General features: G+C 46.5%; 1 protein-coding gene across 1 annotated transcript; it reads left to right on the top strand.

The window, feature by feature from the left end:
- The first annotated feature begins 2860 nt into the window (after nucleotides 1-2860).
- Nucleotides 2861-3727, top strand: LOC122756431. Its single transcript, XM_044005884.1, has one exon. The coding sequence runs from the start codon at nucleotides 2861-2863 to the stop codon at nucleotides 3725-3727; it is 867 nt and encodes a 288-aa protein (XP_043861819.1).
- The last annotated feature ends 12502 nt before the right edge of the window (nucleotides 3728-16229 follow it).

Genomic DNA, 16229 nt, shown 5'->3' with positions numbered 1-16229 from the left:
ATCTGCTTACGTTGATTCCAGGGTACTCGACGGAATTCGGAGTAGCCGCGTACGGAAGACCGCGTCCCCGGACGAAGACGCGAGGTACGAAGAGCCTCGCTGTGGAAGACGGAAACTAGGCCGAGGGAGCCCCATACAGTTCTATATAATCATTGTAACCGAGAAAAGGAATGAATAAACTCTGCGTCTATATTTAAGCCTAGTTAAGGTTAACCCTGCGCGTTATCACTGGGACTCGGGTCGGGGATTCCTCTCTAGCACCACAGTCCTGAAACAAAGAAATTTCCTGGACGACCCTGGCCAGCCCTGACTACCCGAGGCACGGCTGAACGTCACAGGTGGCGCCCGAACAGGCTAAAGTGGTGATTAGAGGAAACCGACGCCGGGAGAGTGATGTCTAGTTGGGTGTATATGGCAACAAAACCCGAACTAGCAGAATACGCAAGTGAATTCGGATTGGATCCGTCAGGGAAAAGCGAGGACTTACGGAGAACATTGGCTGCTTTTTCGAAGAGGACAGACCACGCAGAAGCGACAAAGAAGAAGCTGACACTGCTGGCGGAGAAGTATAAGAAGGAGAAAAGCCCCACCCGACATCCAGAGATTGTAAGACAAAGATGGAAGAAAAAATGGAAACAGGAACAATCGATAGAGTGCGGAATTGGGGGATCAGATTCCAGGGGACGACAAACCCGCTGGAATTCCTCGAGAAAATGGAGCAGTGGGCCACCGGATACGGACTACGGCACGATCAGCTGGTCCAAACAATGCCGTTTATACTGGAGGGAAGCGCCATAGATTGGTGGAACACGACACCAACAAAGATCGACTCTTGGGTTCAATTGAGAACGGAACTGTTAGAGTACTTCTTACCACCGAGGTACGAGGAGCAGTTGCAAACCCAAATAGCACAGTTGAGACAGAGAGAGAACGAACCAGCAAGGGAATACGCGATGAGCCTGAGGAAGCTCATGAGGTTCACGAAACTGTCGGAAGCTGAAAAGCTGGTGTGGGTATACAAGAACTGCAGGAGCAAGCTAAAACTGTACACAAGGAGGAACGGATTTACAACGCTAACGGAGTTCCTTAAGCTAGCCGAGGAAGTGGAGGAAATTGAGCAAACGGAGGCACAAACCGGACAAGCAGGACCACAGGCACTAAGGCCAGAGATATGCATGAGATGCGGAGGAACCGGTCATACGGCCCGCACATACGGAAACAAACCAAGGCTGTTCTGCTGGGTGTGCGGAAGGAACGGAGTCAGGACAACGTAGTGTTGCCGAGCTAAGGAGGGAAACGAAGGAGGCCTGGGCCAGTAAAGCTGGCAGCTCAGGCAAGAAGAATAGGTCCAGCAACAGGCGATATGAGATGTGACGGCTACCAAATAGTAGCACAATTCGGAATAGGGTGTAGGAGTGCCAAGGGCATAATAGACACCGGAGCGACGAGAAGCGCAATAAGTAGGAACATGTTCCAGGATCTAAGAGGAGAAGGACAGTGGATCAGGATAAACGCGGAAATATCGCTGGCGGACGGATCACGGCGGAAGGCGATCGGAGGATTTGGAGCGAGAGTGGAGTTCGGGGGTCGGAGATTTGAAATAACATTCATGATCCTACCGAACGTCGATGGCGGAATCCTACTAGGGATGGACTTTCTGGCGGGAGCAGAAAGTACACTGAGACGTGGCGGATTAGAATTGGAGATACGAAGGGTCAAAGACGAGACGAGGAAGGAGGGGCAAAACAAAGGAGAAGGCGATCGGCTGAGCGATGCAGAAGTTCGAGACCAGCGTCAAACGGTTCAAGGAGAACCTCACCAGAGCAACAGCAGCAACAAGCAGGACCAAGATGATCGAGCCAACCGCCTACGGTACAGTCCGGAAAAGGACGGCGCCACCAAAATTGGCACCTCCTCGGCGACCGACGAGGCACGACGCGGCGACTCCCAAGCAGACGGATACCGTCCAGGGAGGCCGAAGCGGCGCAGGCGATCATCCCAGAACCGAGGGACCAACCACACAACGGGAACCACTGGCGGAGCAGACCCGAGGGAGGCGAACCAGGAACCAGGCGCACCTCCCGAGGGCTGAAGGGGAACACCCGAGGAGAAGCCGGGAGCCAGGCGAACGGCGGGCGCTGAACCAACAAGCACAGGCCCGTACAACAACGACAACAGGCACGATCAGGGTAGCAGCGGGCACTCCGCCAACCCGGAAGGACAACGAGACGAGAGCCGTGGAATCTGCGTCGCCGGACAGGGATATACTAGAGCTCCACACCGAGACCATCAACGAGTTGGGGTGGACGGTGCCAACCGGAGCCAGGATATCGGACGAAGTAATGGCAAAAATAAGGGCAAACCTGGCGCACAAACAGAAAAGGACCCAACGGCGATGGCTAGAAAAAGACGGAGAAAGGTGGTGGCGCATCATATCAAACCGTGGCAATTATGTGACGGTGAAGCGTCACTTCCCAAAGGAGGGGGGAGTGTGACGCGGGCGCGCACAATAATAAATAATAAATAATTCATAATAAATAATACATAATAAATAATAAATAATACCTAAAACATGATACATAATAAATAAGACATAATACATAATATTAGATAAAACCAAAACATAATAAATTGTGGCGCCCAGACTAAAACCCAGTCTGGCAACACGGCGTAAACAAGTACTAACGCCAAGACCTTTCCTGGATGACGATATCTTCTGATATCGTCAGACTGGCCACTCTGGACTTCAACCCCGCCGCGCAACAAGCTTACGGCATTAAGTCAACATTATATTGTATTTCGAATTAAATAAAGCAGTAACTACATAAGTTACCATATTGGTGACCCCGCAATAAACAAAATGAATACCGACGATTGTTCGCCTGCACCGCCAACTTCGCCTGACGCTGGTGAAATTCAATGCGGCAACAGCGCAGGCACCGTTATTCCTGTCGTCGAGTCGGTTGGCGTCATCAAGCTACCGCCTTTTTGGAAGCAAAATGCGCGGTTATGGTTTGTGCAGATCGAAGCGCAATTTCAATGCAGCCGCATTTCTTCAGATAACACGCGCTACTACCATTTAATCAGTGCTTTGGATGCTGATATAATGACTGACGTATCTGATGTTCTGGTGCAACCCTCGGAAGTCAACAAATACGAGCACCTGAAGGAGATTATCATCAAGCGCTTTACGGAATCACCGGACAGACAGTTGCAGCGCGCTTTGCTGGAGCTTGACCTTGGGGACAAGAAGCCCTCGCAGCTCCTTCGGCAAATGACAACTCTTGCTGACGGTCGCGCGTCTGCAGACGCCTTGCGAGTCCGCTGGCTCTCTCAGCTACCGCAGCACGTACAACGGAGTTTGAAGCTCCTACGCTCAGCAACTTTGGAAGCGCAAGCTGCACTCGCTGACGATCTCATGGAAGAGGAATCGGGTTCTTTTGTCATGGCTGCTGGGCCCTCCTCGGCACAATTCAGAGGCAACACCCGCGAATACCCGCCGGCAGCTGGCACAAGTGTCGTGGACGACTTGAAACGCGACATCGCTGCCATCAAGGCCTCTTTAACTCGTCTCCAGAACATGCAGCCCTCCAGCCATTCTTGCCCAGCCGATCGCAACGAGCAGCAACTCCGAGCACCACGTGTCTGCTTTTATCATGCCAAATTCGGACCAAATGCACGAAAATGCTCCTCGCCCTGTGCCTGGGTGCCACAGCAGGGAAACTAAAGAAGCTGTCATCTGTTCAGGCGACTGGTGACAGCAAATCTCCAAGCACTCGCCTCTCAAAGGAGTACCGACTTCACATAATCGATCGTAATACCAACATAAAATTCCTTATTGATTCCGGATCAGTTATCTCACTCATACCTGTTTCGATAATCAAGGGAATGCATCGTCACAAAGACGACTTCAAACTCTTCGCGGCCAACACGTCTATAATTGATACATACGGCACGCTAAATCTAACTTTTGGTCTCAACCTACAGCGTAAGTTCACCTGGTCGTTCGTCGTTGCGAACGTCCAATCAGCAATCATCGGAGCAGATTTCCTCACGCACCACGGCCTCATCCTCGACCTCAAGGGTAAACGCCTTATGGATCCCTCAAAAGCTGTTTCGACCAAAGGAGAAGTTGCAGAAGCAAAACTTTACAACGTTTCTACAATCAACGTGCAAAGTTCCAGTGGAATAGATCGCCCGTACTCCAATCTTCTTATTCGCTTTGTGCAGATCACTCGTCCTAATGCGCCTTTAGCAACCCGCATTCATAATGAGGTTGCGCATTACATTCAAACAACTGGCCCACCTGTGTTCGACAAGCCAAGAAGGCTGACAGGCGAAAAATTAAAAGCGGCACGCCGGGACTTCGATCTCTTACTCCAGCAAGGAGTGATTCGTCCCTCCAGCAGCCAATGGGCCAGTCCTATTCATTTGGTCCCCAAGAAGAGCAGAGAATGGCGCACTACTGGTGATTATCGTAAACTTAATGCTTCCACTATTCCAGATCGCTACCCGATTCCCCATGGGGAAGACATTCTTCAACGTCTGCATGGATGCTCGGTTTTCTCCACAATCGATTTGGTGCGTGCCTACCACCAGATCCCAGTCGCGCCAGATGATATTCCAAAAACAGCTGTCACTACACCGTTCGGCCTTTTCGAATTCGTCGGCATGCCACCTGGACTGCGCAATGCAGCGCAAACCTTCCAGCGCCACATGGACAACCTGCTTCGAGGCATTCCATTCGTAGGATGCTATATGGACGACATCATCGTGTTCTCCACAACGCATGAGGAGCATTTGAAGCACCTCCAGACAATCTTTGAGATTTTGCAGAGGAACCACCTGCAAATTAACCCTCAAAAGTGCCAATTTGGTAAAAGTGAGGTCATTTTCTTAGAGTTCCAAGTCAATGCGAGCGGATTCAAGCCCCCTGTTGAGCGCACGCTAGCAATCAACAGTTTTCCCAAGCCTCAAACTATCATGGAATTGCGCCGGTTTTTGGGAATGGTCAACTACTACCGACACCTCATCCCACACGCAGCTCAGGCTCAAATCCCGCTCACAGACTACCTAAAAGGCGCAACCAAAAATGACAAGCGCGAAATAGCCTGGACCGGCCCTGCGGAGGATGCATTCCAGGTCTGCAAGCAAGGAATTTTACGTGCCGTGTGCTCTTCGTTCCTTTCCCCATCGGCTCACCTCGCCCTTAAAACGGACGCCTCCGATACAGCGATCGGCGCTGCTTTCGAACAACTAGTCGGCAAAGTTTGGCGTCCCATTGGGTTTTTCTCGCGGAAACTGTCTCCGGCAGAGCAAGGCTACAGCACGTATGATCGCGAGCTCCTGGCTATTTTCGCTGGTATCATCCATTTCAAGCACATTCTAGAGGGTCGTCCATTCATCATCCAAACCGACCATAAGCCACTACAATACGCCTTCAGGCAGAAAGCAAGCAAAGCATCGCCTCGACAACTCCGCCAATTGGATTTTATCTCCCAATTCTCAACGGAGATAGTGTACAATCCCGGGGAAAACAACGCAGTGGCAGACGCCCTCTCACGCATCAACACCATAAGCATGCCGTCTAGCTTCAGTGCTCAAGCGATATTCGAGGCCCAACAAACCGACGATGAAATGGCTGAGCTTCCTCAAACAACGTCCCTTGTTCTACAAATTAGGAACCTCGACAACCTAGACATCTGGTGTGACATCTCGAATGGACGCGAACGGCCATATTTACCCAAAAGTCTGAGACGCCAAGCTTTTGATGCAGTACATGGATTGGCGCATCCCAGCGGCCGTACAACTGCAAAGTTACTTAAGCAGCGGTTTGTCTGGCCAGGAATTAACCGTGATGCCACCCTCTGGTCCCGACAATGCGTTCCTTGCCAGCGGGCCAAAATCCATCGCCACACACGCAGCCCGGTGGAGAAGATCGATGTTCCTGACAATCGTTTCGAGCACATTCACGTCGATCTGATTGAGCTTCCCACTATCCGTAACTTACGCTACTGTCTTACCATCATCGACCGCTTCAGCAGATGGCCTGCAGCTATTCCACTATCCAACATCACCGCGGAGACTGTCGCGAAAGCTCTGTATAAATTAAACCAAATACGTTTGTATTGAATGGTTCTTTTTATTAGAGCCAACTGCTCTGAATTCTGGTATCTTACCAACTAAATGCAAATCAAATTTATTAAGGCCGCCAAGTCTTCGGTTGGAGGCAGCGGTCCCAGCAGAGCGCATAGTCAGCGCCTCGTGCCGTCTGGAGTTCCGTGCCTTCGACGGTCACCCAGCGCGCACATGCCCGCCTCGCATTACGCTGACCCTTGCACATCGCTTTCGCTAAAGCGAAATGCGTTACTGGGCTGGCTCAGCGTCGCCGATGTTATTGTTGGTCCATCCGGTCTTGGATGGCATTTCGGCGGGTCGTCGCACCCCTCTGACTTGCTCGTGTTAACTCCTCCTTGTCTTAAGATGAAGTCGTCCCCGGATTCAATGGTCTTAGATGGTTGTTGACGTTTGGCTTTCAGACGGTAGATAAGAAAGATGATGACCAGGGTTATTGAGGCTGTGGAGGAGACAGAGCAAAAGATCCAGGTGTTGCCTGATGGCAGTCGGGATTGGAGGTGGTTGATGTGCTGCAGATTTTTAACGCTCATTCCGTGAATTGATGACAGACTAAGGCGCTCTAGGTGCCTCAGAACGTTTACTTGAGCCATGGCTGAAACTGCGGCTTTCTTCTTTGATGTTCCGATATTGTTGACGTAAAGGGTGCCGTTTATTTTAATTTTTTCGGTATATGATACCAGGTAAGTTCCTGATATCATCCGGCTTATTCCCTTTTCGTCGGTGATATTTATCGTTACATCGTTGGTGATGAGCATTCCCTCGTCGATCATGGTGACTGGGTCCAAGTGTCCAGGCTGGGTGTTGCAATGGGCGACCATGCCAGAGATGAGTTGTTGTGCGCAAGTTGGCGCTTTCGATCTCCTGCAGAAGGTGGTGCCCGCTGATACATTGCAGTCCTTGACCGCGAAGGTTTCCGTACCGCAATCCGCGACCGTGCTACCGTCCTCGAAATCTAAGATTCTATTTTCATGCTGTACTGGGAATATTCTTATTTTTCTACAAGTTAACAAAGGCTTCGGAAATTTTATTAAAAAGTACAATAGGTCTCGATTTTGAAAAGTTTTTATGCTAGCTACCTCTAAAATATCTGACACGCTAACGTTTGTGGGATGTTTACTTTCAATCTCCTTTACGTCAACGTCATTCAGGATTATTGGACTTATTACGTTTAATTTGGAAAGGGTGATTGCAAGTATTAAATTTTCAAGTTCTTGAATTACAACACGGTTTTTTGCCAAAATTGTCTCGTACAAATGTTCTGTGTCTAAGTTGTCCGATTTTAAAATAGAGTTCATGGATGAGGTCAGTGTGTTTAATTGCAATTGTATTTTGTCGTTTATTTCTATCTGTTCATTTACCGAGTCCGTTAGCTGTCCCTGTCTAAGCCTCACCTGGTCCCAGTCGTCAGAGTCAGGTGTCCCCGCTATTGCTTTCAAAGCAGTCCCTATGAAATTAAGACTACGGGCATGTCGGTGACGTACCTTTAGTGTGTCCAGAAGAGTCTCTATTCGTTCCAAGTCCGTTTCAAGTACCCGTCTCATGTGCTCCTTCACGAAGAAGTCCATTGCGTGTTTCGTCTCGTCTGCGTAAGTCTCGTACGATGTAACGTTCGTTGTATGTCCCATGTAACCGTACTCGTCCCATAAAGTAATATCTCCGTCCATTATTGGTATGTGGTTAGCGTGTGAGTATTCGTTTAGTTTTATGGTCCAAGAGGGAGTTGTCAGTAGGACTAACGGGAGTAGCAAGTTTCCTAACCTAAGTGCGAAAAATATAAAATATAGAGAGTAACAAACGTCACTAAAGTATAAAAAAGTGATAGTATAAAAAAATGTAAAAAATTTTAAATTAAATTGGGCACCCTCTTAACGAAGGTTGTCCTTATGGACCACCCTCCCTTTAATAAGCACTGTCGTGCCCAGATCAGCCTCAATGACCTCTTCTGAGCAGAGTGGCGTTAATTTGGTACCCAGGCGTCTGTTGGTTTTTAACCAGACTTTTTCGCCTACTTGGTACTGTTTATTGTCTTTGTGTTCATTTGAGTACCTAAGTGTTTTCTCTTGAGCCTCTTTGATCTTGTCTCTTATTGTGCCCGCAAAATCTGGTGGAATAGCGTGAACTATTTCATGAGGCTTTTTATTTGTAACCGAGTGTACAGTTCTGTTATATTCTATTGTTGCAAATAGAATGAGGTCGGTCGTCTCGGTTATGTTTTGATCTATCTTGATGCACCGTGCGATTTCTGCTAGGGTGCTATGAAATCTCTCAACTTGGCCATTAGACGTGCTGTGCAAGGGGGGCGCATTTGAGACCTGTATACCATACCTATTTTCTAGGATGGTTCGTATGGTTTGTGAGTTGATAGACCTTTCATTGTCGCAGTAAACTGTTTTTATTTTAGGGAACAGGTTTATTAGTTGTAGTATCGGAGTTTTGATATCTACGATTGCTCTTGAATCGATTGGTTGGACTATAGCGAATTTTGAAAATTTGTCGATACAAGTTAGAAAATGCTTTTGATCAGTTGAAAATATATCTATGTGGATAATTTCCCCAGTATAACCGGGAATTGGTGTTTCCGCTATGGTTTGTTGCACTGGGTGACGATTGTATTTTGCTTTGGAACATGTTCTGCAATTTGCGGTGATTTCTGCCGCTAGCTGGCCCATTTTGGGAAAAAAGTAGTCACGAAGGACCTGTTTTACGTTTTCCTGTCCTGCTCTATGGGCCCTATTGTGTTCCGTGGTCATAATTTCCCTTTGCTCGGTACTGTTTGTTATATCGGTGACCAAGCTCTTACAATGTCTAAATGTCGTCGAGGGAAAAGCGACGATTAAATCGTGCTGAATGAAGGCGAGTATAGGTAGCTCGCAGTGGATTGCATTGACGACATCTATTTTTACTAAATCTTCTAGTGAGCGAAGCAGTGTTGTGCGGTCTGTAAATCGCACAATGTGACGCGTTTTTGATTTAAAAAGGATGATTGACTTTATAGACGGGAAATCTGCCTGTTCGATCACTATTTGGTTCCTGAAACAGTTTACAGGTTTCTCCGTTGACTCTATAGTGTAGGTCAACGACTCCTCGCTGTGGATAGTAGCGATGTCGGAGTGTGTATCGTTATCTAAAGCATTTACGTTTTGCCGCGACAAGGCGTCGGCTACGTGGTTTTCTTTACCCGGCTTGTAGAACACTTGTGCGTTATGTTCATCAACAAACGCTTTCCACCTTTTGAGCCTGGGATTCGGATTTTTATCCGACATTGAACCGGTCAGTGGTTGATGGTCGGTGAAGATGTTTAACTTCTTTACGCCATATAAATAGCTTCTGAGATTTTGGAGTGCCCATACTATTGCTAGTAGTTCTCGTTCATTTGTTGCCATTGAAATCTCGGTTCCGCGTAACGTACGAGAGATCATGGTGATTGGACGACCTTTCTGTGAAAGAACAGCCCCTAGGCCGCTTCCAGAGGCGTCAGTGGTCAAGTCAAATGGCTGAGTGAAATCTGGGTATGCCAACATGACATCCTCAGACTCCAGGATGTTTCTAAGTTTTTCAAATGATTTTCGCTGCTCGTTGGTCAGCTCTAGTTTGACTTTCTTTGAGTGGTTTGCACCAATTTTTCCATTGTCACCTTTTAGAATATTCGTCAGAGGTCTTGCGATGCTAGCAAACCCCTTTATGAAACATCTATAATAACTGGCCAGTCCCAGAAATGACCTGAGACTGAACAGTGTTGATGGAGGTTGAAATTCTTTTATAGCCTTAACCTTTTCAGGCGAAGTTTTAATTCCCCCTCGGGACACTATGAATCCCAAATATTCTACGTTCTCCTTAAAGAACATAGATTTTTCTACAGACACTCTCATGCCTGCATCGCACAAAGTTTTTAGGACCGTGTTTATATCGTTGACATGACTCTCCATTGTTTGGGAGAAAATGATTACGTCATCGACGTAGACATAGCAAGTTTTACCGATGTGATCTCTCAGAACATCATCTATGGCCCGTTGGAAAATACTAGGGGCATTTTTTAAACCAAAGGGAAGTCTGCAGAATTCATACTTCCCGTTGTTGACCGAAAAAGCTGTCTTTTCTCGATCGCGCTCCGCGAGCTCAATTTGATGGAAGCCCGACTTCAGATCAAGAGTCGTGAAGTACTGGGCTTTTCCAATGTTCGACAGTATGGTCGATATGGATGGTATAGGATACTTGTCATCAATTGTTTTCTGATTCAGTTTTCTGAAGTCAATAACGAGACGTTTCTTCCTATGACCTTCTTCGTCAAAACCCTTCTTATCAACAACCCAAATTGGGTTATTGTAAGGCGACCGGGATGGTCTTATTATTCCGTCTGCTAGAAGTTGTTTAACTTCCGAATTGACGAAATCGGCTACACCCATCGGATATGGATAAAGTTTTGAATATACAGGTTCCCCGTCAGTGCGGATCGTGGCGACCGTATTTATATTAAAGGGGAGGGACTCGTTTGGGTCCGCAAAGGCTTTTGATCTGTTTTTGATCATCTTTTTAAAATCTTCGTTGACGGCGTTTGGCACGTCCACGTCATTGATGTTAATAAAGTTTACATTTCTGCATTTTGAGTAAAAAATCTGCTCTGTACCATGATCATGCTCAATGATGTTTTTTGTTAAATCAATTTTTGCATTGACCCTTTTTAGTACATCTAGTCCAACAATTCCGTCATATCCGTTCAGGTTGTTTAACAAGAAAAAGTATGACTTAACATTGAATAGATGGATCAGACACTTTTGTTTTATTTTTGTGTGCCCATGGATTGATGTAACTTCAAATGGTGTTTCCACCGGTTTGAAGTGTTTTAATTCAGATAAAGGTTTTATGTAATTTTTGGAGGCTCCTGTATCTAACAGTAACCTGATTTCCCGCCCCGCTATCGTACGAATTATGTACGGGAGCAGGGACGTTCCCCTAAAAAATTACATGATTCGGAATCGGACGTGTTATCTGCCTCGATTTCCGCTGCTTCGTAGGATGACTTTACCCTATACTCCTGGTCATTTGACTGCTCTTGGGTCGTATGGTTCAACCATTGACGACTGCGAGCTGTCTGCTCGCCCCTAAATTTAGAACGTGATGTGGGATCAACGTCCATTGGTTCAGGACCTAGATTTTGAGAATAGCTTTTACGAGAATTATTTGATTCACTGTTCTGTTGCGTTTGGCCTTTATGTCCTTGGTTTTTAGAAAATTGAGAGCCTCTAGTTTGGTTACTAGTGCCCGGTGCATTATTGTTTTGATTTCTCTGGAAAACACCCTGGGAGTTGTTGTGGTTATTACCTTGTGGGGTGTTATGAAAACGGTTACCCTGGCGACGGTTTTCTGAATTGTAAGATTTGTCCTCTAAATTTTTATTAAAGCTTGCAACGAACCAGGCTCGTTCATTGCAAGACTCTGCCCGTTGAGCCACAGCCAATGCTGATGGCAAATCTTTGGGCGCAGCTGAGAGAACTACATGTCGGACTGATTTTTTTAACCCGGTCACAAAAGCGGTCAAAGCGTCCTGCCGTGATCTATTATTTAAGATAGCGGCAGTATTTGTGTCATAAGACAACAAAGTCTTACTAATAATAAGAGTTAGCTTTCTCTCAATCTCATTATAAAAAGTCATTAGGGGAAGTTCTCCCTGACGCATAGTAACCATTTGTTGTTGCGTTACCTCGATTGGAGTTTGTTCTGCATAAGCGCAGTCCATTCTAGCTATTATAGCATCAAAATTTAGTACTGTATTATGTGACGTAAGCATTACTCCCGCGGGGCCTATTACCTTGTTACGTATGATTCCTACGGCCTGGTAGGTTCTAGAGCTACCCAAATATGGTTTGTAGATTTCGTAGGCGTTAACTGCTGCGGTTCGCCATGCCACATACTCATCTTGTTTTCCGTCAAAACTTGGTATGGACTTTACTAAGTCTAGCGGTTCATTACAAGAGATAGCTGAGTTATGTGGTATTTGCTCGTATACCACTAGGGGTCCACCCTCATTTACTCTCTGCCTATTCTCAACCTCTTTAAGCTTTTCTGAAAATATTTTTTGTTGATGCTCTAGTGCGCCATTTACGGCCGCTTCCATGAGTCTAATTACATCTTTATTACTAATGGTACCTGAGGTTTTCGCCTGTTCTTGTGTTGCTGTTGCCTCTTGTTGAAGGTCCTGATGTTGATTTTGAAATTCCTGGTCGTTAACCATTTTTACTTTGTCTGTAAAGCCGTCAATTAAGTTACTTAATTCTATATCTTCGTCGGTCTCAGTACCGTCAATGTGACCCCCTTGATGGCTATTATTTCTTATGTCTTTATAGCTCTGTATTAAGTCTTCGTCACTGTCATTGTTTTCGTTACTGTTTCTATACATCGGACAATGATACTTTTTAAAATTTTTTTTTTTATAATTTGTATGAGAAAGAGCTTAATTTTCCTTCTTCATCATTTGTTTTTTTAACAAAAATTTGTAAATGATAATCGCTATACCTGAACTTTTAATTGCAATCACTCTTTTTTTTGTTTTATTTCGTTACTTATTATGTGTTTTTTTTCAAAAATTGGCACACATGTCTGGTTGACGTTAAAAGAGGTAAATTGAAAATAAAGATCTCACTTACATGTTATATTGGTATACTGGTATAATAAAAATGCATCGAAGACGGTAGCTGGTTGATCCGTTTATCCTCTGGCTGTCGTTGATTTAGCTGATTACTGTTGATATGCAGCGGTTTTCACTGTTGCTTGTGCAGCGTTGTTTTGTTTTTGTATTAGATAATTTTGTTTGTTTGTTGCTGTTCACTATTATTGTGCAGCGCGCGAGTCCGAAGTGTTTTCAAAGAAAACCCGATTACGAGACCTTGATTTCTAGATCTTTTTACTACGGATTTTACGGTTTTACGACACTTAAGCGCGTTGGGCGTCAATTAAACCAAATACGTTTGTATTGAATGGTTCTTTTTATTAGAGCCAACTGCTCTGAATTCTGGTATCTTACCAACTAAATGCAAATCAAATTTATTAAGGCCGCCAAGTCTTCGGTTGGAGGCAGCGGTCCCAGCAGAGCGCATAGTCAGCGCCTCGTGCCGTCTGGAGTTCCGTGCCTTCGACGGTCACCCAGCGCGCACATGCCCGCCTCGCATTACGCTGACCCTTGCACATCGCTTTCGCTAAAGCGAAATGCGTTACTGGGCTGGCTCAGCGTCGCCGATGTTATTGTTGGTCCATCCGGTCTTGGATGGCATTTCGGCGGGTCGTCGCACCCCTCTGACTTGCTCGTGTTAACTTATACACAGTGGATCTGCATGTTTGGCTGTCCACTCACTATAACAACGGACCAGGGAACTCAATTCGAATCCTCATTGTTTGCTGAGCTGGGTAAACTAATTGGAGCCGAAAGGATACGTACAACTGCGTATCACCCTCAGTCAAACGGCATCGTGGAGAGATGGCACCGTACCCTCAAGGCCGCCCTGATGTGTAAGTCTCACATAGCATGGCCGGATGTCCTGCCTACAGTTCTGTTGCGGCTGCGCTCGGCGTTTAAGGCGGACCTCCAGTCATCGCCAGCCGAAATGCTTTTTGGCACCACTATTCGTATCCCCAACGAATTTTTTGAGTCGCACACTCCAACCGCCTTCAGCAAGGATCACCGACTCACCGAGCAACTACGTCAACATATCAGGACAGCCCGACCTACTCCTGCGGCGCATCACGCTAAACCACCTGTTTTCATTTGTAAGGACCTGAGAACTTGTACGCACGTCTTCAAGCGAGTGGCATCTGTTAAAAAACCACTCGAGCCGCCTTACACGGGACCTCATCGGGTAATACGCCGGGTTGATGACAAGTTCTACGTCATCAGCATTCATGGACAAGAGAAGGCCATATCAGTCGACCTCCTCAAGCCTGCCTTCATAGCTGAATCTGACGCTAGCGAAGACCACCACGAGGATCCACCGCCTGACCAACAGATTTCGCAGCCACCTACGCCACCGAGCCCTGCACCTGCAGCTCCAGAATTTATACCGTTACCTTCACCACCTGGCGAAGTCACTGGAGGGGGAGTAGATGTGGCGCCCAGACTAAAACCCAGTCTGGCAACATGGCGTAAACAAGTACTAACGCCAAGACCTTTCCTGGATGACGATATCTTCTGATATCGTCAGACTGGCCACTCTGGACTTCAACCCCGCCGCGCAACAAGCTTACGGCATCAAGTCAACATTATATTGTATTTCGAATTAAATAAAGCAGTAACTACATAAGTTACCATAAAATAATCATCATAAAGAAGTTCAAATTCAAACAAGGCGCCCAAATAACTAGAGGGGCACACTAACCCCGAAACCCGGCCACACTATGTCGGGCAATTCGGACATACGGACATACGGGCACACTAAGCCAAGGGCTATATAAAGCGGGCGGCTGGCCTCAGTAAGAGCAGTCGGTGGTCGGAGTCGACCGAGGTGGACGTCACCAGCGAGCGGGAAAGCAGCAAGATCAGGACCGGAATTAACAAGTGGTAACTATTGGAGAGTAAGATCAACCCCTACGTATATACCCCACCCTAGCTGACTTCAGGGTCCTGCTTACGTCTATACGCTGACTTCAGGGTCCGGCTTACGTCTATACGTTGACTTCAGGGTCCGACTTACGTATCTACGCTGACTTCAGGGTCCGGCTTACGTCTCTACGCTGACTTCAGGGTCCTATATAATTCTCCACGCTGACTTCAGGGTCCTATATAATTCTCTACGCTGACTTCAGGGTCCTACATCTAATTCTCTACGCTGACTTCAGGGTCCTATATATAATTCTCTACGCTGACTTCAGGGTCCTACATATAATTCTCTACGCTGACTTCAGGGTCCTATATAATTCTCTACGCTGACTTCAGGGTCCTACATCTAATTCTCTACGCTGACTTCAGGGTCCTATATATAATTCTCTACGCTGACTTCAGGGTCCTATATATAATTCTCTACGCTGACTTCAGGGTCCTACATATAATTCTCTACGCTGACTTCAGGGTCCTACATAAAATTCTCTACGCTGACCTCAGGGTCCTACATATAATTCTCTACGCTGACCTCAGGGTCCTATATATAATTCGCTACGCTGACCTTAGGGTCCTACATATAATTCTCTACGCTGACTTCAGGGTCCTATATAATTCTCTACGCTGACTTCAGGGTCCTACATCTAATTCTCTACGCTGACTTCAGGGTCCTATATATAATTCTCTACGCTGACTTCAGGGTCCTATATATAATTCTCTACGCTGACTTCAGGGTCCTACATATAATTCTCTACGCTGACTTCAGGGTCCTACATATAATTCTCTACGCTGACCTCAGGGTCCTACATATAATTCTCTACGCTGACTTCAGGGTCCTACATATAATTCTCTACGCTGACCTCAGGGTCCTATAATTCCCGTATAATTCTCCACGCCGACTTCAGGGTCCAACAGCATCTGCTTACGTTGATTCCAGGGTACTCGACGGAATTCGGAGCAGCCGCATACGGAAGACCGCGTCCCCGGACGAAGACGCGAGGTACGAAGAGCCTCGCTTTGGAAGACGGAAACTAGGTCGAGGGAGCCCCATACAGTTCTATATAATCATTGTAACCGAGAAAAGGAATGAATAAACTCTGCGTCTATATCTAAGCCTAGTTAAGGTTAACCCTGCGCGTTATCACTGGGACTCGGGTCGGGGATTCCTCTCTAGCACCACTGTCCTGAAACAAAGAAATTTCCTGGACGACCCTGGCCAGCCCTGACTACCCGAGGCACGGCTGAACGTCACAATGTGTCAACTCTTTATTAAACCAAGGAGGTTTGTTAGAGGTTATCCGTCTACATCGGAACACAAGAGTTGAAAAATAATTTAATTGCAGTATAAAAAATTTTTATGGCATCGGCCATTATGTTGCAAGAATATAGATCGGACCAATTAAAGCCAGATATAAAACGATTTAGCCTCCGAAAGTTTGCCTTACGAAAACAATGAATTCGTTTGGTTGACTTATCTGGCCTCTCTCTTATTACGGTACCTGTGTCGATT

The sequence above is a fragment of the Drosophila santomea genome, chromosome 2R (assembly GCF_016746245.2).
Source record: "Drosophila santomea strain STO CAGO 1482 chromosome 2R, Prin_Dsan_1.1, whole genome shotgun sequence".
Taxonomy (NCBI): domain Eukaryota; kingdom Metazoa; phylum Arthropoda; class Insecta; order Diptera; family Drosophilidae; genus Drosophila; species Drosophila santomea.
This window is presented reverse-complemented; position numbering and strand designations above follow the sequence as displayed.

What these genes read in the sequence shown, in the direction of transcription:
- LOC122756431 (XM_044005884.1), top strand. Translation starts at nt 2,861, where the DNA reads ATGAATACCGACGATTGTTCGCCTGCACCGCCAACTTCGCCTGACGCT.